A 24,160-nucleotide genomic window follows, 5' to 3' on the forward strand; every position below is an offset into this window, starting at 1 on the left:
TCCAATCAAAGCGGGATTCAAAGTCATAAATGTGTTTTGTATTCTAATTCCCTGTGTAATATATGCACTCTACCAACACAGAGGGACAAAAAGAACACTCTGCTAAAGACCCAGGAATCCATATCTCACTGATAGGTTACAGTATTGCAACTACAAGGGCATATGTGAAATGGCGCTGCTTACCTACAACAGTCCTGTAAGGACCTTCCCAGTTTTCTAACTTTCTACATTCAAGGCCTCAGCCATGAGGCCTAATCTCTTTACAGCTTTGCTTTCTTGTTCTATAAAGTGAAGGCCTCACCATCACCTTCCTACAGGATTGTGAAATGGGTTAACACATGAGTCCTTAAACTGAGTGACATGAGAGACAATGAGCTAATTCTATAAATGATCACAGGAAGCAAACACTGTAACACACAGGGAGTACAAAGAGAAAGTCAGTGGTAATAAAAGTTCTAGAGCCACAGTGCTGAGACTCTGGGTCGGTCATTTACTTGAGCACAGTATTCCACTCTAGACTTTAGCTTTTACACCTGAGAGGAGGAATGGAAGCAATATTTACCTTCCACTGTGCTCTGAAGACGAAATGAGTTACTGTGATCAAGCCAAGCACTGCACTTATAAACACACAGTAAATGTCAGACAAATATGAATCAGCTAAAGGGAACCCTCTCAGTCCTTTTATTCCTGAAAGAAAACTGAGATTTCTTTCCCAACTAGGGACATTCATAAAGGAGGAGTTCAGTTCCATAATGCTTAGCCTCCTAAGGAGCTATACAGTACTGATGCTGCTTATCTACCTGCTAAGTGAGTTCACAGGTGTAGTCTACCAGTGAAGAGTACACAAAATGAGTTAGTTTACCAAGGGCTTACTAAGACCATCAACCTGACCTATTGTTAGAATCAAGATATACAATAATGTCCTAAGAATGAAGACAAAATACATTTTTTTTTACATTTACAGATTTATAAATCACTTGCCATGGGACTCCTAAATTAATCCAGTTACTACTTAGAATTACACTCATCTAAATCTTCCCTTTTTTCTCTTCTTCACTTTCCTGGAGTAGACCTCCTCATCTACCCCTGAACAGAGGTCCCCACCCCTCCTGCCCCACACCAGACACAGAAACCATTTTCACAGCACAGATCACTATTTGGCTATATACCTGTGCATAAGCAGCTCTGCTTCTGCAAATAAGAGGCTGTGGTGACTGCACTAGGTATTCACAGAACAGTACTAAGCCCTCTGATTGGCCACATTACAAGAGATCTATATAATTGCAGAGGAAACAGAACAATGTTTTCCATCACCTAAAACTCCCATTACCTGCAAATTACCAAAATAGATAAATCGTGTGTGTGTGTGTGTGTGTGTGTGTGTGTGTGTGTATCTTATTAAGTATTACTCCATTATGATCATATACTCTCTCATTCCTTCTGTTCCAAGGATCCCTTCTCCTACGAAATCAGAGTTTTTCACTTGTGTACTTTCTCTTAGTTCAGTATCAACGGAGACTGAAAACAATGCTTACTGGTGGCTGAAGGTGTATATTACATACATGTTTGTATATATAAGACAGACTACAACCTACAAGAAGTTTATAATTCTATCCTAAATATATTATTATTATTCCTTGATCCATGTCTAAATTTTATGGATAAAAATTACTACTTGAAGCCAGGTGTGGTAGTGCCAGCCTTTAATCCAATCACTCAAGAGACAGAGGCAGGAGGAGCTCTGATTTCAAAGCCAGCCTAGTCCACATAATAAGCTCCAGGCTAGCCAGGGCTACATGCATAGACAGACAGACAGACAGACAGACAGACACACACACACACACACACACACACACACACACACACACACTAATTGAAAATCCAAACTACATGAGGATGTACAAGTAGAAATAGCATGCTTCCTCCTAATGACCTGGCATGCTTATCTTTCAGTTGTACCCCTCTTCACAAAAGTATTCCTACCCAAAACAAGGTAAGCAGAACTGGTTCTTCTTTCTTGTGGATTCTAGGGTTTTCCTTCATGGCTTTTAAGATCAAGTACCAAATGGTATTCTAATTACACGTATGTGTATATATAAATTTATATATATGATGTACTTGCAATTTAAACTTAAAGCACAAATACATTATATTCTAATTGGTCTAAGATGCAAATGACCATAAGAAAACATTCTTCTAACTAAAGTATCAAATGCCTTTTATTATTAAGGTATTTGAGTTTGAAAAGATTTTAAATGTAGAAACCTATGTCTCAGAAGGCAAGAAACCATCTCCTTCAACAGAGCACGTATCCTGTAAGGGTGAAAAGCAGTCCTTTCAGCTTTAGTTTCCCAGTGCCTATTACCACGAAGACACACAGGCATGGGAAGGACAGCCAGTGTTTTAATCTAATTCTTATCACCTCTTTCATATCAACAATTATTTTTCATAGTGACTACTTACTTCATCTTCACAGCCACCATGACTTCATGACTAAGTTATTATGACAACATCCTTCTAACTGGGCTCCTGGTTTCTCTGCCATACCCTCTCATTTGTGATGGCCTAATACTGGTACTTGTGATCCTAGCTCAGCCTCCTACCTAAATTCTGGGACTACAGGAATGTGCTCCAGGTTTTTTACCAGATAAATAGTCCAATAAATATAATTTGGAACATTAATAACTCTATCAACTTCTGAAGTCGGATGGGGGCAGGCAGGATGCTCAGTATACCCTGAAGCTATTCTACAACAAGCATATGCTTCTAGAGAGGATATGAAAGAGACCACCGCTTGTGTGTAAGTCATAAACCCCCCCATGAGTGCTTTATGCTTTTCCAAGTTTGGTCCCAGTTAGCTTATTCCAAGTCCAGCAAGCTTGACTCAAGATAACCTCTTAGTTTCTCCACTCCCAAAGTCTCCAAGTCCACTTTGCGGTCCAATCACTGAGGCCTGTAAACTCCTATCTCTGCCAACATCATTTCCCCAATCTCACAATATTTTCTAGACTTCAAAACCCAGCACTTAAAAAGTACAAGCTCACAGGAAGTTACAGATCCATACAAGTGTATCATGTATTTAGCCTATGTCCCTAACACAACAAGCACCCTTTCAAGAAAAGTGAATACTCCCAGGACCTAACAAAGGCTGGAAACACTTACTTCTTACCACAGGAAAACACATGGCTTCTACTGTATTTATAGACATACCTGCTCCTGTATCCTTGGTTGTATTCTGACCAAAGCTTTCTGATCTCTGTTTTATGAATCTCACTTAAGACTGTAACTCATAAAAATAAAAATATTGACACCTAGTGTTTTCCCACTTGATTAATTTACATTCCTCTAGCAAGTGTCACTCTGTGGAGATTTTACCATGTTACCACCTTACATAAATAGTTTTGACTATAATATATATTAAACCCTTTCTAAACATATCTGGTCTCAACTACATAACACTATGAAGTAAAGGAATGAATGACTATCGCTATTTGACAAGTTTGCCCAGTAACAGCTAATGGAACCATTAATGAAGGTCAGTATCCAAACAGATGCTTTAATTCTTAGACTTGTTATCTGTGTCTGTAGTAACCAACAATAAACCCACCACAGGAGCCCACTTCTCTGACCAATGGGGACCAGCATACTTCCTACCTTCCTAACCTACTATCACCCCTGAAGTAAAAGAGCCTTCATATATTTGACTTACCATTTTTTCCTTTCTCAAAATGTTCTTTGGTCTTAACATTTTAAAAATACTTCCCTAGTAGATATTTTGAGCTTATAAAACAACAATCAAAACAAAGAAACTGGAACAGTCTAGATCTGCATACTCCACGGGTTAAATAAACCAACTTAACGCTGTGAATGCTTCATGGAGTTGGGGCCCAATTAGCATCCCGGGTTTCCCAACTGTTTTTCTAGTTCACTTACAAAAGAGTAATCACAATATGAACAGTATTGAAGTGGCAAAGATGCAAAGAATGTGAACTACAAGTTCAGTGTTGGACACTATATAAGATACTAATGTTTTCCCATTCATCAAATTAAAGAGCATCTAACAGAACTAACAGAGGAATTCTAAAAGTAATGGACAGCTGGTGAACTGGACTAATAGATTCACTGGATAACAGAACTGGCCTTACACTACTTCTACCATAATAAAGGTAATGCCACCCTACCTTCCTCATCACTAGTTATAGGACTACAAGTTTAAGAGTTACAGTATGCTCTGGCCATACACTAAACAGACATACCCAATATAGGACCAAACATTCAACTATCCATGTTCTTAGGTTTTAGAATTAGATCCAGTCAAACGTTCTGGATACCATGAACAATTCTTCCATAATCTACAATCTCTGACAGATGGGTAATCAGCCTTTAATGCTAAAATATAACTACCTAAAGAAACCAATCAACCCACTGATACAGCTCTTCTTTCTGCGCCTCCTCTTCTCTGTAATATGTAACACAACATACTCTGTTTCCCAGGGTCAAATAGAACTACTTCCACCCTAAAAACTGAAGACAGTATTAACACCTTCACTTGTTTTTTTTTTAACATTGAAAACTCTCACTCTGACTATTGCTAATATTAAATATTTCTATTCTTCATCCCAGGAATACTTGTATGATCACTAGCTTATTACCATCCTAATTAAACTGTGCCACCCAAGACTATACCCAGCAGTGCAGTCCACAAAGCTCTAATCTCAAGCCAGCAAGTTCCATTTGCACTAGTCCTGCTACTAAAGTCAGGCTTTGCGTCCTGTAGCTACGCAACTCCCCCTACTTTAAGTGGAGTATCTGATCTGCTTTACCTATCTCCCACTGATGATTCCAGCCTATTAAGCACTCTGAATCTCCATCCTATCTCTTATCATACTGGCACTATCTCTCAGCCTTTTCTCATTGTTATATTCAGTAAATAAGGCCATTCCTTCAGCCCTATAATTAAAGGGCAACAGAAGGGGGAGGGGGGAGGTACACTGTATCAAGGACAGAATCTCATACCAAAGCATTAGACACTGCTATTATGGTTGACAACCAATCATTTTTTCATCCAATTGTGTACCCATTTATAAGTCTCTGAGAAGTTATGACCAGAAATGTTGAAATCAAGATACACTGTAATTCTTAGTATAGTGGTGCACACCTATATTCCTAGCACTTGAGGTGGGGCAGGAAGATCAAGAATTTAAGGCCAGGGCTGGCAACGGCTAAGCGGGTAAAGATGTTTGCCACCAAGCACAATAACCCGAGTTCTATTCCTATGAACCTTATGATAGGAGAGAAATGACTCCCACAAACTCCTCTGATCTCCACATTTGCTATGCTCCTGCTTCATATTCAAAACTGTAATATTAAAAAGTTTTATACCGCCTACACTACATAGCCAGTTGCAGGACAGCCTAGACACTATCTCCAAACTCATAAAACAAAATAAAGACAAAAGGACACCACTGATGTTAACTCCATGTGGGTGCTTGAAACCTCCATAGCAAGCTCAAATTGTAAATTGGGGTGGCCACTTGAGACAAGGGCACAGGATTAAGAATGAAAACAAAGCAGTGTAGCTAGTTTTCTCTTCAGGTCCCGCCAAGCCCCAGCAGTCCGACAACCCACTTATAAAATAATTACACAGAGACTTATATTACTTAGAAACTGTATGGCTGTTTCAGGCTTCTTTTTATCTACTTTTTTTATCTTAAATTAACCCATTTCTATTCATCTATAAGTTGCCATGTGGCTCGTGGCTTACCGGTACCTTACATCTTCCTTGTCATGACGGCAGCTGGCAGCATCTCTCTGACTCAGCCTTCCACTTCCCAGAATTCTCTTCTCTGCTTGTCCCACCTATACTTCATGCCTGGCTACTGGCCAATCAGTGTTTTATTTATTAACCAATCAGAGGAACACATGGATAGAATTGGCTCACTCCTTCTCTAAACCCAAGCATATTGCTTAAAAAAATAAAATAAAATAAAAGAGCCCTCTGGTATGGGACAGAAAAAGCCAATATTTTTATTTAAAACAGGTTGATTATAAATACAATCTCTTTCTAAAGAAAAAAAGGGGGGATAGTATAGATATGATAGGATAAAAGGATAGATTAATGAACCTACTTTTAAAGAGGAACAACAACTTGTTTAAAATGTTTTACATTGCTATGGATTTTAGTTTATTGTTACAAGTTTAAAATTAATTTTGTTATACTGTATATATATTTCTACTCTTGTTTGAGGTACATGTTTATGTACCTCATTTAAAATTCTAAAGGATAATTTAAAAATATATTAATAATTAGTCATCTATGATAATCATACTCGTAGCCATGTTAGTTAAGTTTTCTAGGTATACATATATATTTCATATAAATAGGTAATCTTCAAACATTTCAAAGACCTACAGAATAAGGCATTTAAAATGTTTTAAAAATTTAGACTTTCTGGACAGTGAGACATACCTGCTCCTGGGAGCACTGATTTACTTCAGAGAGAAGGATGGCATCAAAGAGTTTATCTTCATCTTGGCAAAAATAGCCATTTGGGCAAGAAACTGTACTTGCCTGGACTGTTTGATCAACTGGACATAAAGGACCCATAGGAAGGTGACCACTGAACTTTGCTTGACAAAATAATGCTCTTTCAGGTTCCTGCTTTGCAGAGGAAACTGCCAGAGATTTTACAGGACACTGAGAAAAGTGACCGTGAGACTCTAGACCTGTGGGCTGAAGACAGATGCCCCTGCCCCAATTTTACAAAAGAACTTTGGATGACTGTCCAGGCTGCCAGCTGTCTCTGTCTGCTCTTGTAAGATTCCCGAAAGTTGCTTGCATCCTTCTAACATTTCTCAGGTATTATATCCTTCTGAGGTCTTTGATGTGGTTGAAGACTAGATAGTTATAATTTTCCTTAGTTATAAAAGATAAGTTAGATATGAAACCTTAGACTCACAAATATAAGATAGATAGGATATCTTCTTTAATTTTGCCAAATAGACTAGTTATTATAAATAGACTAGATATTATAACTGTAATTCTTGCTTGATAATTGTTTTATCTGTAATTTTACTATGTGAAAGTTAAAACCTTCCTTTAAAATGGGGGGGGGGGTGCTGTGGGATGTTCTGTATGTCAAATGTGTTGCTCTGATTGGTTAATAAATGAAACACTGATTGGCCAGTAGCCAGGCATGAAGTATAGGTGGGACAAGCAGAGAAGAGAATTCTGGGAAGTGGAAGGCTGAGGCAGGGAGACGCTGCCAGCTGCCGCCATGAAAAGCGAGATGTAAGGTACTGGTAAGGCATAAGCCACATGGCAAAGTATAGATTAATAGAAATGGGTTAATTTAAGATAGAAGTAGATAACAGGAAGCCTGCCACGGCCATAAGGTTTGTAAGCAATATAAGTCTCTGTGTGTTTACTTGGTTAGGTCTGGGTGGCTGTGGGACGGGGGTGAGAAAGATTTGTCCTGACTGTGAGCCAGGCAGGACCAGAAAAACTCCAGCTACAAAGCAGCATGACACTTAAGAAAGTTAGCAAAGCAGAAACTCACACTAACATCAGGTTTGAAAAATACCTTCAACAACTGGTAAAGCTTTTACATCACAGCAAGAGAAACATGGACTGTTTAAAAAAAACTATGTAACATAAAGACAAGATAGACTTCCTCAGTGGCCCTATCCTTGCAGACTCTTACCTCTTAGGTTTTGTTCCTAAAGTAACTAAAACTCAATGAGGTAGTTGGTGTGATGGACACAATATCTACCCATAAAATGACATTCTGTGGTTTAACATCATGAATACAAACTCAGTACCTAACACATACTAGCTACAGTAAATGCTTGCTTTCTTCCTCCACAAGCATTACTTTTTATATTATATTATATTATATTATATTATATTATATTATATTATGTCATATTGTATTTTTATATTACTTGTATATCTGATATACACATCCAGGGATTCCTAGTCCAGGGAAGCAGTGGTAGATGAGGTCAGCCTGGGCTTTCTAGTGAGTTCAAGGCCAGCCAGAACTACACAGCAAGGTCCTTTTGCCATTTTTTTTTAAAAACCCATTTCTAGTATGCAGACTAGAAAGATGGCTCAGAGGTTAGGAACCCCTGCAGCTCTTCCAAAGGTCCTGAGTTTAATTCCCAGCAACCACATGGTGGCTCACAACCATCTATAATGACATCTGTTGCTCTCTTCTGGTATGCAGGAATACATGCAGGCAGAACACTGTATACATAATAAATACATAATATTTTTTTAAAAAATCCATTTCTCACTATTTTTTCAGAAAAGATAAATGTCTTTGGCCTGAGGATCATATATAGAACTTACTAATATTATTAGATACAAACTTTTTTATTTCTTTGTTGTTATTGTTGTTGTTTTTTGAGATAGGGTCTCCATGTAGTCCATGGTGGGGTGAAATTAATTATGTAGGTTAGGCTGGCCTCAAACTCAGTCTTCCTACCCAAGCCTCATCTAGAGTTCTGAGATTATCAACATGAGACACACTTAGTGTGTCTTGAACTTGGTCTTCCAAGAAGAGAAAAATAACACCACCCAGGCCCTACCTTAAGTTCAGTAACAGACCTGAAGAGAATATTACATTTAATATGCCAGCACTGAATATCCAGGTGACACAGGGACAGTCTACCCATGAGAAGACAAACAACATAGTTCTAATTCACTAAGTCCTAACTTCAGTTTTATTTTCTCACAGGCTAATAAAAGATTTGGATAAGCTAGAAATATAGTGAAAAAACAAATGGTGTCAAAATCATAGACTCTGCCACAGGATACATATAATAAGAGGGCCAAGGAATGAGGGTGGGAGAGAAAGGCTTGAGTGTATTTTAAGTTACCTTAGTAACTCCAATTTCATTAAGCTTTCATCTCACTAAGTAAAAGTTCCTTTGACACAACTTGCTCATTCACTCAGCAGTAAAAAATGGTACACATAATGAACATCCCAGATCAGAAGAGCACACATGTATATGGTCCGAGATCAGGTTCCCCCCTTTATTGTCAATCCTTAATGAGTCATCCCCAAGTACTTAATGGAACACTAGAGAACATGACCCACATTTCTATCTTCACTTAAAACAGTAAAATAAAATACCTTTAAAAATAGACTTTCAGAGCAATATGAAAAGGTCACAACTGTAAGCTATAATCTCCAACATCTTTTCCAACTAAAAAGCTATCACCTGGTAAATCTGTTATTTCTGGAAGATTTACCCATGGCATCTTCCCTAGATTCCTTCTTGATCAAGCTTCCTTTTCTATTTTCTCTTCAATCTGTCTTAATGCTTGTTCCAATATTCCTTAAGTATTTCTTACATACTCTCTAAATTAGAAACTGAAAATCTGCCAGGAGCACTTGAATCTCAGTACTCATGAAAGTTGGATCACAAACTCAAGAAGACTACCTGGGCTTAAAGTGAGCATGAGGCCAGCCTGAGTTACAGGGAGGCCTATTATCTAAAATACAAACAAAAAAGCAAAGATTTGAAAAGGAAAAGAGAAGTGTTCTTCTTTGCTCCTTTGCCCTTCAATTCCTCCCAAGAGCTGTTGTCTTAGTTAGGGTTACTACTGCTGTAATGAAACACCATGACCAAAATCAACTTGGACAGTAAAGAGGTTATTTATTTGGCTTTACATATCTTGAGTTACAATCCATTGAAAAAAGCCAAGGCAGGAGGTGATGCAGAGTCCCTGGAGGAGTGCTGCTTACTGGCTCACTCAGCCTGTTTTCTTTTAGAACCCAGGACCACCAGCTGGAGGAGGGAACAGGAACCTACAAGGAGCTGAGCCCTCCCCACATCAATCATTCACTAAAAAGTGCCCTACAGGCTTGCCTGCAGCCCAATCTTATGAAGGCATTATCTCAATTGAGGTTCTCTCCTCTCAAATGACTCTACCCTGTGTCAAGATGACCTAAAGCAAGCCAGCACAGATGTCCTTTAAAAACTAATGTGGCTTTACATGGAGTACTTTTTTAATTTTCTATTAAAAAAAAAAAAAAAAAAAAAAAAAAAAGCTTTGGAAAGCTAGAGTCAAACTGGCAAACTGGTAGATCAGAGCCTAAACTTAAGTCCCTTATAATGAAGGTCAATCTATTTACAGAGTATTAGAAGATTTTAGTGGAAAAGTAACAGAATAACTGACTCATCTTAAAAGGAAATAACCAAGCACAAGTGTGCAGGTAATATATACAGGTATGATTTTAAGATGCCCCAAAATGAAAATTCAAACCCACACAGCATATACAACAAAGAAAAAGAGTATCTGTATTAAGCCTCAGGCAATTTTCTAATTTGAGTAACTCAGAAAAAAGGTAGATGTTAAAAAGTTAATTTGACTAAGTTAAATTGGAACTTTTAAATTAAATGTAAGCTTTGTTATTTGGTTCCCATTTTTAAACAGTCATTAAGAACTGGCCTTTCCATTCCTGGCTTCATATTATAGACCCAGGTTTTTAGACTTTAATTCCCTATAAAAAGCAAAGGAATTATGTAAGAGACAAGTTCTTGAATTGTCAGCAACATCTTATCAAGTCTCAACCTCCTTTATGGGAAAACTAGCATAAAAATTTACTTTCTGCTGAAACTGACAAATAATCTCTTAATCAAGCAAAAGGCCTATGGCATGATAATGTGGACCACTCCAGGTTAATTACTGAAGTAGAAACCAATAGTACCCATTAGCTCTCACATATAAAAAAGATGTAACTCCTAAAGACCAAAGAACATTGTAAGAATACTGGCAAAACTTCTATTTTTACTTAGTTAAAACAGATTTCAAGAGCTCTGCCTGCCTCTACCACCCCTACTGGAATTAAATGTGCAAACTACCTAACATGGCTCAAATAAAGACTCATACACTCAGTTGTTATCCATCAAATTCTTCTTCCCAACAAGAAAACAATGTATATATCGGGTACAAGTCTTTAATTATACCTACACTCCTAACTAATTAAATGCTTAGCCTAGAAATCAGGATTTTCAGACAAGAGCAAAGAAAGCAATCTGTCTAAATATATTACCAAGGAAAAAAGCTTGTCTTTCCATAAAACTGTGAAGCTCTCCACCTTCCAAATCTGGATTCATTTGATTTGCCTTGTGTGATTCTTCCTCTTCTGTCCTTATCACACAGACCCCCTCCACTCCCTGAGAAGGTAAAAGGATCCTGGACCCTAAGAAATGTTAAGCCTTGTTCTTGAGCTAGCCATTACTCTGTCAAGGGTAATTAACAATATTCCAAGCTCTGATGTTGTCATGAGCACATTCTAACTTATAGGTGGAGGGGTCCAGGGATGTCGCTCAGCTGGCAGAGTGCTTGCCTAGCACACATGATTGTTCCTAGCACTCTATAACCAGGCATGGTGGTGCATATCTGTAATCCCAGCACTGGTAGAATTAGGAGGGTTAGTTCAAGGCCTGCCTTAGCTACCTAGTGAGCCTGAAGACCACCCTGCACCATGTGAAACCCTGTCTAAAAGAGTAAAGTCAAAGTAGAGACCATACCGTTACCAGCATGAGGGAAATGTTGGGGAAAAGGAAAGTGGGTACAGTTAATTAGACAGGACTATCATTTAATACCCAACTATAGCACAGTAAGATAGTGGTGGTTGACAGTAATTGACAAAGAAATGGCCAATGTCTAAGGTAATGATATTAAGTACTCTGATTTTATTACACACTGTGTAGTGTATTGAAATTTCACATTGTACTCCACAACTATGTACATGAATTATGTATCAATTAAAAGTAAAATAACATTTTTTAAACCTGTGAATATTAACAGTAATATTTTCCATAAATTCAACACCACCATTCTGGAAGGAAAATGTGAAATAACAGAAAATGGCAACCCAAAGTATTAACTCTAAACAAGGACTCGTTTATGAAGATGACGTAGGCAAGTGTTCTTCCTCTTCTTAAGAAAGTGCTTAGCATTCTGCTTCTAGCGTATTTTAAATGTAAAAATAAAAGAAATTAATGAAAACAAAGCAATTTTATTAGATTAACTATAACCACTGTAGGGCATTGCTCCCACATTCCAAACCTTCAAAGAATACTGTCCAGTTTGCTAGCTAATAGCCTAAAACTGCCAACAGCTAAGCCTAAATTACCTGCACTTAACTTGTAGAAACCAAGGTCTGTTTCTACTCTTTATACTACAGTCATCTCTTTAAAGTATCAACAAAATTTTAAGTTGTTGGATTTCAGCAGGGAGGAAATTCTTCATGTGTAGACCTCAGTTTTCCTTATACACTTAAGCAGATCTCCTAAAATATGTAAACTCTAAGTTTAAAAAAAAAATGCCCATGAAAATATAGGAACAGACACATCTAGTGGGCGCATTTGGTACACAGTAGCTGCTGGGGTATGGGGGGCTAAAATGGTATATTTGCCAGTAAAACACACTTGGGCACATATGAACTAGCTTAGTACCACCTGCTCCCAATTCTGCCTTCTGACTCACTGTTGATTAGACCCTTGATTCTAGCTCTGCCCCCAAATTTTACCCCTAAAAGCTGGATCTTCCATTACTTATTATGCACCATTCCAGGAGTTGGGGTTGGGGGATCAAAATACTGAATTATCTTCACACTTAGTAAGAGGGAACTTCTAGATTGCAAGATACTAATTAGAGAGAACTGGTGGCCATTTCTAGCCCAGTTTATAAATTACCCAATGCTATTAACCACAACTCACTAATGTTTAACAGGCAAGATGAAATACAAATGAAATAATTTCTGCTTTGACAATGCAAACTATTATTCAAAACACCGAAACCAGACACTGTACTGAAATACTCCAGTTCATGTTTAGAATGAGCAGCAACTACACAGAATAAGGACTGGGAACAGAACCATCACTTACATACTTGGGTACTAAAAACTTTAGGTGAAGAATCACACTCAAAATACTGACAATATACAGTGTCAACACAAGAGCCACTAGCTAAATGTGGTTACTTAAATAAAACTTAAAGTTCAATTCCTCAGCCATACTATTTTCACCATTGTTTTATGTGCTCAATCAATGTGTAGAACTAATATATCACTGGATAGGACAGACACAGCATTGAAACATCACACAAAGTTCTACTGGGTAGTGCTTGTCTAGAGGCAAGAGATGAAAATAAATTAGGTTCTCCTGAATGGGTAGGCTCTCCTGAATGGGTAGGCTTAAGTTGTTAACTGTGGAAGAAGAACCCCCTCTTAATTTTTCTGCACCTCGTTTTGAAAAAGGTCATTCAAAAAGCACAAGCATAATTCAACCCTAAAACACCAAAATACAAAGTTTTATTTGACAAAATTTGAAAAGATCAAAGGTTCTAAAATCAAAGCCAGTTTCCACCAACTCAGAATCAATGACATCTAAGCACAATAAGACTTTTGGTACAATAAGACTGCTCCCCAAAAAGATTACACTACTTAACGGAACTAGGTTTTTAAGTACTTCAGATATCTCTAACTACATGCATAAGAAAGAGCAACTGTTATAGCTGGCTTAAAAACAAGATGGCCACAATTTAAGTAAATGACATTTTACTACCAAGTTTTTAATTGTTTTTCACCAATCTCACACTAGACACATTTAAATAATTTAAAACATGTTTCAATAAGGACCATAAGGCTTTTCCTTAAATTTTATGCATCAAGTACCATTAAAGTCACAATCCTGAGCTAATCCTGAGTATAGCAGAAAAAAAGACATAAAACTTGATAAAACAATTTGCAACTTAAATTTCTATCTTAACTACAACAGTATCTAGTTTAAAACTACTCTATACACTAAAGTGAAAAATACCTCAAAAACAAAATGCTGAAAAATGAGGCCTAATTAAAAACAACCTTATTACACAGAATTAACCTTTCAACACAGTCACAACCATACACAAATTCAAGTTAAGCCAACTTTCCATCAAGAAGAGATGAGCGCCTCTTCCGGAAGAGTTCAAGTGTACTCAAATATGATCTCTGTAATTATGGCTCTAATCAGAAAATGATGCTTTATGAAATAATTTAAATTATTTAACAAATTCAACACACAAAACTAAGTGCTAAAAGCTACAGAAATAAAGAGATCACACTGATAACTAAATATGGCTGCTGGTGTTAACAGTTCAGTTTTGATTCCTCTCCAGTTGGTGTACCTCGCAGGTGTATCAAATCTAAAAGTGAACCTGGAGCAATAACTCTGTTACTAAGCCCTGCTAATAATAGATTAAAAAGAAGAGATGTTGCTTACCTGCCACACTAGTGATTGTTACTGGAACTCCCTGAACTTGAACGCCCGCAGCACCAAGGTTGGCAACGCTCACTGTCTGAAGGCTAGGCACTGATGCAAGCTGGGTAGTATTCAAAGTTATTGGGGCACCAGCGACGGCCACCGGAGCAATCTGAGCAAGAGCTGTGCCACCACTTGAAGACACTGGGGTGATGGTTAGCTGCTGAGATAACCCAGCATTCTGAACTTGTAAATTTGAAAGACTCTGAATATTCTGAACCTGGACAGTTTGCCAGCTGATTTGCCCTGAAGGTGTTAAAGTTGGAGCCCTGATAAGCACCTGAGTCGGGTTTACAGCTTGAAGTTGAACATTCTGCAAAGGCTGCTGCTGGATGGTCTGAATTGTCTGCCCTGACTGCAGTTGAAATGACTGTGGCGGGATAGCTTGAATAATCTGCTGCTGAGGCTGCTGGATCTGGATCTGCTGCAGGATAGGCTGGCCTACAATCTGCACTTGCTGAAGAGAATTTGATTGATCCTGTGCATTCTGTATCCCATTGGGCTGAAGCTGACTGGAGCTCTGGGCTTCAGACTCGGTAGCAGCAGGTGTTTGCGATTCTTCAATGGTGCGTTCAGAACTACTGGCTGATGTGCTTGCATACTGGCCCGTATCTGCTGAACTCACTAATGTGTCACTGCTTGTTAGAGATGTTGATGCAGTGGTTGTGCAAGTAGTAAAGGAGGAGGGCGACTCAGGCATAGTACTGGCAGAAGCAGTGGTGGTGGTGGGCGTAGAAACTAACTGATTCCCATTGGAAGTCCCACTATCAGTAGTAGTAGTAGTAGGCTGGCCAACCTGTCCAGTCCCTCCTCCGGCAGTCACGTTGTTTATCACTGGCAAAGCTAAAGTCACTCCTCCAATGTTAATTGGTAGGGTTGTTACAACCTGAGCCTGAGTACCAGGAAGGGTCTGCAATTGCAATGGTATTGAAACACCAGGTCTAATTTGTACTGGAACTGTCTGATTTGCCAGGTTTTGAGCAAGGATATTACCAGAAGCTGTCCTGTTAGCAGCAGTGAGGATAGCTTGATTATTACCTGCAGAAATGAGCTGAATTTGACCCTGCAAATCCTGTAGAGATGAACCACTAGTTGGATTGATTTGAATTTGCTGACCTTCCACCGTCTGGAGTTGGGGGATCACTTGGTACTGTACACTACCACTTGGATTCTGTACTTGTATGACTTGGAACTGATTAGGAGTGGAAGAGTTACCTGATTTCGTTTTTGTAGGAGAGGAACTCCCGTTATTACTGCTGGAAGAACTAGATGAACTAGAAGCTGGTTGAGAAACGTTATTTTCTTTTGAAGCAGGAGGCGTGGAGGCAACAAGTTGCCAAGCGTTGCCAGCAAGTTGCGTGGTCACCAGTTCTAGCTGCTGTGGTTGACTCTGAAGTTGTACCAATCCTTGGCTTGGGTCTATAATAATCTGCTGCTGTCCAGTTGCTTGATTTTCACCAGGAGTCCCTATTTTGCTGCAAGTAGCTGCCAGTAAAGCCAGAGGAGAGGGCTGAGAGTCCTACCCAAAATGGGAGGGGAAAGGAGAGGGAGGGGAAAAAAGTGGGCGGATTTAGTGGAAGACAGTAGTGGGAGGGGGTTATTTACTTTGAGAGCTCTAAGTATCAGAACACACTCAATAGGGAGCAGAATTAAAGGGGAAATATGAACAAAAGCAGGTAGAAGCTAATTGAATAAGGAGGCAAGTCTTGTTACTTAAAGTTTAAATAAAAAAAGAAATTTCTGGTAAACTTTCTTAAAGTGTTATTCTTCTAAACTCAAAATGCCCTTGGGAAAATAGACACTGTTTTCTAGCAGTCTGAATTCCTGATGTAATTTTAAACACCGTTATAACCTCAACTATGGGAAATCTTTATGGATTTACAATTTAAGTTTCTCACTCAGAAAGATGCTTTGAATGGCTAAACATTTTTATTCTGTTCTTTACTTCTGGGTATTGAGAGGGCATAACTCCCTATCTTCCCTGAAGCTTCGTGTTGAATGATTATTATTTTTTTAACGTTTGCTTTTACCTGGGAGCCTGAGGTTTTGGATTTTTTATTGTTATTCTCTGGCTCAGAGGTTTTCCCTCCTTCTGCAGCCATCGCCGCTGCCGCCTCCTCCTCCTCCTCCTTCTTCTGATCTGCAACAACCCCCCCCCCCAACACACACGACAACAGGTTATTAGGATTATTATTATTCGTTCTCCTCCCTTCTTCCCCCTCCCTCCTTCTGAACATTAATCTCCATAAACCCGCGATCCGTGCACACCGGCAGGGGGTGGGGGAGAAGGAGGGGAAGGGAGGAGGGGGCGCTCACAAAACGTGGTTTGAAACCCGACCCATAGGCTCCAGAGCAACACCCAGAAGGAGGTTGTTCTAGCTCAGACATTAAGACAAAACACAGCCCTCCTTCCCTCCCCCTGGTTCCCTCCCGCCCTCTCCTCCTCCCCTTCCAGCATCTCGGCGGCCCCGGGGGAGGGGGAAGCGAGCAGGGTCTGGGGAGGGAGGGACAGAGGGAGGCGGTGAAGGAGACCGAGGGGGGTGGAGAATACGTACCGCTCATCCCGCATTAACAGGACAAACCCTCACAGAGACACTGGGATAGAGGTGGGTGGGGGGGGGGGCGAGGCGGGAGGAGAGGCCGGTCCCGCCCGCCCGGGGTGGCTCGGAGGAGGCTGTAGCTGGCACAGGCTCTGCCTCTTTTTCCGCGAATGGCCGCCGCTGGGCTGTGGCGTAGCAGCTCCTCTCTCCGCCCGAGCCCGGCTGACTCGCCCTTGATTGACAGCGGCGGCGTGCGGCGCGGGCGGCGGCGCGGGCCGGGGGCGGAGCCAGGGCGGTGCGAGCGCGGCGACTCCCCACCCCCCTAGGCCTGCCTCCGCCGGCGCCGCCGACTCTCCACCCCTTCCCCCAGCGGATTGGCCGCCGACCTGCCGGGGCCGGGGCGCTGGGGCCGCCCCCTCTCCTCCCCTTTGCTCGGCCCGTGCTGGCCGCCGTTCTGCTTCTGCCTTCTCGGCCCGTAGTGCGTGCTCTCTCGGCGAGCTAGCTGCGGCGTGCTGCCGGCAGGCCCTCCATACAGCCAAACTTGTTGTCTCAGGATATCCCGCCCCCTACTCAGTTCCCGGCGCCCTCCACTCAAAAGTGCACCATAGCATCTTGCGAGGGGCCGCGGAAGAAAGACATGGGACTAGGCTCAAGGGAGGAGAGCGGGGCGAGCGCGGGGAAGCGCAGGCAAGCTGCAGTACGGCGCGCTAAGTGGACTGCTGGCTGCCCCCGCGGCGTGAGCATGGCTTTCCTAAGGCGCATCCGGACCCGGGCGCCCTTTTTCCCTGGCTCGGCTCTCATTGGATGATGCCGCTGACGCGCCCCGAGTCGTGGGAGGAGGCGGGCGGGCCTCTGCCGCAAAGGCTTTCGGGTCTTGTAGTTCCTGGCCGAGAACCCAGCGAGGCACCGCCTTCCTCCCGCCCCCGAGCGCGGCCTGGCTGCAGAGCCTGGAGCTGCCCGAGGGGGCGGTGGCAGCAGGGCGTGGCCGGGGCCGAGTGGGAGTTGAACCCAGCGCCAGGGAGGGGGAAATGGGTGTTGTTTGCCTGGGCCTATCGGCCGAACGGGGCTGCCCGGACCGCCTCTGCCACCGCCTCCTCAGCTGAAAGCCGCTCCCCGCGGGGCGAGCACACACCCCGAGCGCGCGGCGGTTGAGCAGGCGGCGGCGAAGGGAGGCGGAGTCTGCTGTCCTCCGGGTTTGAATGAAGCTGACTTGGGGAATATCCCCTTCGCCCTGCTTTCTTTGCTCACCTAGCTGGCTGGGGCCTCCGGTCCGAACGCGAGGCCTGTGTTCCCGCAGAGCAGGAGCTTCCATTTTTATTGGTTGTCTTTCTGGTTGAGTGCCGGTGCAGAGCAATGACCGTCTTCTAAGGTGGCTACGAGTGCGCCTTAGAGCCGTGTTCTTGGCGCGCTTCTCGCTCCTAGAGGTCTCACAAGGTTGTCGGAGCAAACGAAAGCCCGGCTGCATGTGGGTCAGCCCTGTTCATGGTTTTAGCGTAAGCTTCTAGGCAAGTGGAATTCACATCTAGCTGTGCAAAGCACTTTGTCAAATGCTCCTGAACCGGCCCCCCAGCTTCTCTCCAAAGACATGAAGTCAAGATAAGATGCCAGGGACCATGCCAGGGACTGATGAAATGTACCAAAGCTAGAAGTGAACCTTAATAGAAACCTTGGGACGGGACACCATCACACACTAGGCTTAAAGCCCTCCACTTCCACTGACGTGAACCCTACACGTAGCTTTGGGTGTTTTTGTCTGGTGCCTGAGGCTGACATGTTGCTAGGGTGAGAGACGAAGTCTCTGGTGCTGTACTTGACTACCGTTTCCTTGTTCAAGTGTTTGGGCTGATGACAAAGCATTGCTGTAAAACAAAGCAACTGGAATAAAGAATTACAATGTTGCCTACTCCATCTTAAGAGTTGCCGGTGCTACAGTAATCTGCTTCCACACACATCCCAATTCGCTAGATCTTAGAAAGCTCAGAAGTTTGCAGATGCGGTCTCCCCTCAAACCCTGTCCCCACCCAGTTCGCCACAGTGAATGAAGACCAGATAAGAACTGGAGCGTTCCTTGTGGTTTTCTTTAGAAAACCTGCCTCAGAGAAGTAATGTCAGGGTATGGATTTACAAAATGTCCTAAATGTTCTGCACCCTGTTGATAAGTGGATATACTGGTATCCAGGAAACAGTGACAGTCCTCACTTTTTGCGGTGGACCAAAAGCTACAAGTTCCTAGCTGTTCTGGACTGAATTTTTGGGCCCCCCAGATCTAAGTTCAGATGCTGAGACTCTGTCCCTCGATGTGATGTCATTCCTAGCAGTCTTTGGAACATTATGGTTAGATGAGGTCATGAGAGTGGCACTCTGATGAGTAATAGTGATCATAGAACTTCTATCCTTTGCTTGGCTGTCTCCCATGTGAAGGACAACCACCACCTGATGGTCTGAAACCCACAAGATGCTTGCCAGGCTCCTTCCAAATAGTGAAAACTATATTGTTGTTCATAAGCTGTGGGTTGTATTATAGCAGCCTGAGCTGATTAAAGCACCTGCCGAGTCTCGAGGCATTGGCCTGGTGACAAATGAACAGCTTCTTACGGGCTCCATCATATTATCATCCATGTTACAGGAGGCTTAGATGAGATATTTCCAAGAGTACAGCCACTCCCATACTACCATCCTAATTTAGGCTATGTACTATTATACTCTGGTTTACTTAATGTTTCTTTAAACCATTTTGCTTGTTTATATTAGCTGAGCATGATGGCTCACTCCTTTAATCCTAGCACTTGGGAGGCAGAGACAAGTGGATCTTTATGAGTTTGAGGATAGCCTGAACTATATAATGAGTTCCAGGCCAGCCAGGACAATATAGTAAGACCCTAACCTTAAACATTGATGGAAGTCAGTTCTGCTATAGAAATAATAACCCCTAACAAAGACTCTCCTTTGACAAAACTTGAGCTGTTCTCTGAATCTTGTTTCTAACTTAGCCTTGACCTTGGACTGTAGGTTAATTTTAGTAGCTTTGCTTATTTAGTCCAGTTTTAGTCAGAAACCTGATGCATCAGTTTAGTGACAGTCTCCTCCTACCCTTGGTATCTGACCAAATTCCCTATTGCTTACCCTTGATATTACCCTTCAGTGTTAGTCTTGTCAAGTAGAGTTGACAGTATCCCCTTCCACTCTGGAGCTTTCGAAACGGTAATTTGCTACCCATTGACCCAATTGTCTTCTTCAGCTATGTATCTCTACTTGCTCTTGTTCTAGTCACAGTTGAGCTGGGATCATAGGCATGCACTGTCATACCGGTTTATGTGCTGGAGATCAAATCCAGGCATTCATGAATGTTAGGCAAGCAGTCAATCACTGACTGACCTCCCCAACTTAAATGCTATATATGACTCCTTCTCAATTACCAGCCTCCACTCCTGGAGGCCCAAGGCCAGGACTTTGGATCTGCTCGATGTGAGCATGCTGAGACAGGGGGATTAAAGCAGCTCTAGAGGTTGCTCATTTGAAGAGTTGAGACAAAGGGCCTTAGGCCCAGACATGACATTAATGAGAGAAAGTTTTCTTTTCTGAGTGACTCCTCCAAGGGGTTACTTTCTGGAATAACCATTGAACTGCCTCATCTTCTCTCTTGGAAGTAGATAGCAAAAAGGCTTAGAGAAGTGTTGAGCTGAAAACAGTTCCACATTTACTATCCACTTTCCCCCAAAGCACACTGAATGAGGGTAGCTGACCAGGAATTAGACACCAGCTCAAAGGGTGCATTTACAAGTGGCCTCGTTAGTACACAAGAGACTGTGCATGGTACCATAATAAGGCCTGGAAAGTGTTTGAAACTATATTTAAAAGATAAATTTTTTAACCAATAATAACCATTTTTAGAAAGCAGAAAAAGTTCAAAGTAATTAAGACGTGAATATAGAACATTTGGAAGAAAATAGGTAAAAGTTAACTGTGAGTGTGTGGGCCCTGTAAAAGTTATACATAATGTTAGTAAGTGGCATTATCAAATGCAAATGACCAAGTAACAAATATAGATAAGCACCCAGACAGCCTGTTGGTTGTCTAGAGTTGATAGCTTGGCTCTTCCTTGCACAAGCTCAGTTCCTTCATGGAATGCTAATGTACAACTTCAAGACATTTAATTCATGATTTTTAGACAGAGACAGGAGGTTCACCAATGAGTTCTAGGACAGCCTCATCTACATAGTAAGTTCTAGACTATCTATAGACGTACCTTATCTCAAAAAAGAAAAACTTAAAAAAAGTAACAAAAAACACTACATTTCACTATTTTTAATGTCACGTTTCTGATGTTGTTAAATTTTATTTGCTGTTGATTCAAATTAGGATAAAATGAGTAGTTCTTGGCAATTACTGGGACATAGTATGAGACAAAACATTGTTGATACTTTATATCAATTTATGCATGCAGATGACTGTATTATAGCCAGTAAACAAAAGATGTTTAGTCATTGTAAAAGCTGAAATATAAACAAAATCATTTTCTTAAGACTATAATCAAATCATACATCATAAACCTGGTTTTGTAGTGCACATGGTGATCGTAGCACAGTTCAGGACTACTCTTGTGGAGCAAAGAGACACCTTGACTCAAAACAACAACAAATCTGTGTTTAAAATGGTAACTTTCCAAAACACACCAATTGTTATTGTCCAATATTTTTTACTGGTATTGGGGTCATTGGATTTTTGCTAGAAGAGTGTATCTCTGAAAGCAAACTACTTGGATTTACTTCTTAGTCTGTTATCAGTAAAGGTATAACCTTGGGTAGGTTATATTGACCTCTATGAGCCTCTGTCCTTCAGGTTGAACAGTAAATACAACACCATTAGCATTGTATAAGGTTATTTTAGGAACTGAGTGAGATTAAACTTTCCTAGAACAGTATTTGGTAAATGCTCTTTGTTAGCTCTCGCTCAAACTTTAATATACATGAGGCTTGGATTCTGTTCTAGCAACCAACAGAAAGAGAGTAGGGGTGAGGGGATGAAAAGAGGGAACAAGGGAAGAAGTTAGCTAGTTAGCATTTTTATTTTTTTATTGTATGTTGTAGTGCTGGAGATCAAACTTGAAATGTACTCATTCAAGGTAAGCACACTACCACCAGGCTAAAATCATATTTATAGCATTATGAAATATAACTGCCCATTCACTTGTTGTTACTATTATTAAAACAGGTAGTTTTAACAAGTCAAATACAGAAATATGTACAAGATCCTCTCTATTCCATACAGTTTCTCCTGAAACATCAAAGTCATCAACGTTAACTATTGGTATATCCTTTGTCACTTTGACTTCCATAAATTATATGTATGTTTGTACTTGAATATGAGATTTTAATATAAAATCACACTTAAAAACACACATCTAGTCATAAATATACAACCTGACCTTTTTGATGCCTTACTACATTATAATTATCTAATGTAAAAAATTAAATTTAAATTATCATTTTAGTATAATATATTATTTGATGCTGGAATATAATTTATTCAATACAAATACTGTTGTCAATAGAACATTTTGTGCCTAACTGTAAATAATTCATAATAAACATACTTGTTCCAGTACCAGCAAAGATTTTTAATAGCTACAATAAGATGGCTGCATAAAAGGACTTATTTTATTCCATATATTCACCTAGTAAAGTATGACAGTGCTCATGTCTCTGTAATTTCACCAGCATTGATTATTTCCAGCCTGCTCGGTTAGAGAGCTGTGTCAGGTAGAATGTATCTGTCTAACTGATGGAGAAGATCCAGGCATCTTTACTCTGCAGTCATGTGTTTTTGCCAGTACCACAAGTTGTTTGTATATCTCTTTCTCTCTTTTATTTGTATGGTGTTGCCTTTTTTCTCTTACCATTTTTAAGAGCTGAAAGTATTTGTATAGCATTGTGGCTTGCATATCTTTTGTACTGTTGACATGGTTCCCCAATGCATTGTCTTTTGCTCTTATGTTCTGTATGATATAATTTGAATTCTATTTTTCAATGGATAATACCAATCCAAATGAATATTTTCCATATCATATTAAAATATAGGGACAGAGGGGTTTTTTTGTTTTTTGTTGTTGTTGTTTGTTTGTTTGTTTGTTTGTTTTTACTCTTTGGATAGACTTGTTCTCTCTGCTCCCTAGAATGGCTAGCCCATGATACACATTCAGTACGTATTTAATGAATCAGTGACATTTCAAGATTTAGTACATGATCAATATCAAAAACTAAGTAATCCCTTGGATTTTTTTTTTTTTGAGGAGGGGGCTATGTAGCCTGGGATGGGCTCAAACTGGCCACCCTCCTGCCTCAGCCTTTGGAGTAGTGGGATTGCAGGCATGTACCCTGGGGTGGCATAAATTAAAACACTGGCTGTAAAGTACACCATAAGGAAGGGCTGAAGACATGTGTTCCCAAGGGAACAGTGTTAACATCCAGTCACTATAACCAGTTATCCACCCTAGCAGCTGCAGGCATTGATTTTTTTTAAATGATGGTTATGGATTTTCTGAACTATCCCAAGGGCACCTAGTAATAATAACATTCCAGTTATGTTTCCTTATTTATTTCTATTCATCACATTTTTCTTCTCACAAAGAACCTGTAATGTGTCATAAGACAGTAACATAGAAATTGAATATAAAAATCAGATCCAAAATAAAAGAAAAAAATTTGTACACCAATAATGTCAGGATGTATTTTATTTGAGCTTTAATTTTGACTCCAAGTTTCTTAGAAGCCAGAGCAAATAAAGAAATGTGTTTATATTGCCTCATTGTTTAAAAAGAGGATGGAGGATGTGTGCCACTTGTCTCAGAGAAAGCAAAGCTTTTCCAAGCTTCAAAGATTGATAGCTACTTACTATGTTCATAACCTACTTGTTTTGGGTGTGAATGTGTCATTTTGGGTGCTCAAAATTCTTGGAAGAATTAGTTATAGTACATTTAAGAATATGCTTTAATGAAACTTACTGATTTCCTATGTAGAATTATTTAGAAAAGATTTGTGTTTGTTTGGGGATCAAGAAAAATCACAGATTAGGGCTAGAGAGATGCTCTGTGTTTAAAAGCTCTGACTTGTCTTCCAGAGGGCTAGCTAGGGTTCAATTCCTAGTACTACTTGGTGGCTCACGACCATCTCTAACTCTGGTTCTAGGGGACCTGCCACCACCTCAAGCCTCAGTATGCACCAGGCATAAACATAGAATGTAGACATACATGTAGACAAAATATCCAAATACATAAAATAATAATAATTTTTAAAGATTAA

General features: G+C 40.5%; 1 protein-coding gene across 2 annotated transcripts in view; it reads right to left on the bottom strand.

Annotated features, from left to right (window-relative positions):
• Nucleotides 1-17,132, bottom strand: part of Sp4 (Sp4 transcription factor) — a 74,231-nt gene extending 57,099 nt beyond the window's left edge. Inside the window, exons 1-3 of one of the 2 annotated variants that reach the window (XM_036206010.1) lie at nucleotides 16,878-17,132; nucleotides 16,353-16,462; nucleotides 14,284-15,841 (exon numbers count right to left, since the gene is read on the bottom strand). In XM_036206010.1, coding sequence (XP_036061903.1) covers nucleotides 14,284-15,841; nucleotides 16,353-16,462; nucleotides 16,878-16,884 — 1,675 coding nt within the window. In that variant the 5' untranslated portion in view covers nucleotides 16,885-17,132. The remainder of the gene's footprint in view (nucleotides 1-14,283; nucleotides 15,842-16,352; nucleotides 16,463-16,877) is intronic. The other variant, XM_036206011.1, reaches the window with a different exon arrangement.
• Nucleotides 17,133-24,160: the final 7,028 nt, after the last annotated feature.

Source organism: Onychomys torridus, chromosome 14 (genome assembly GCF_903995425.1).
Source record: "Onychomys torridus chromosome 14, mOncTor1.1, whole genome shotgun sequence".
NCBI lineage: Eukaryota > Metazoa > Chordata > Mammalia > Rodentia > Cricetidae > Onychomys > Onychomys torridus.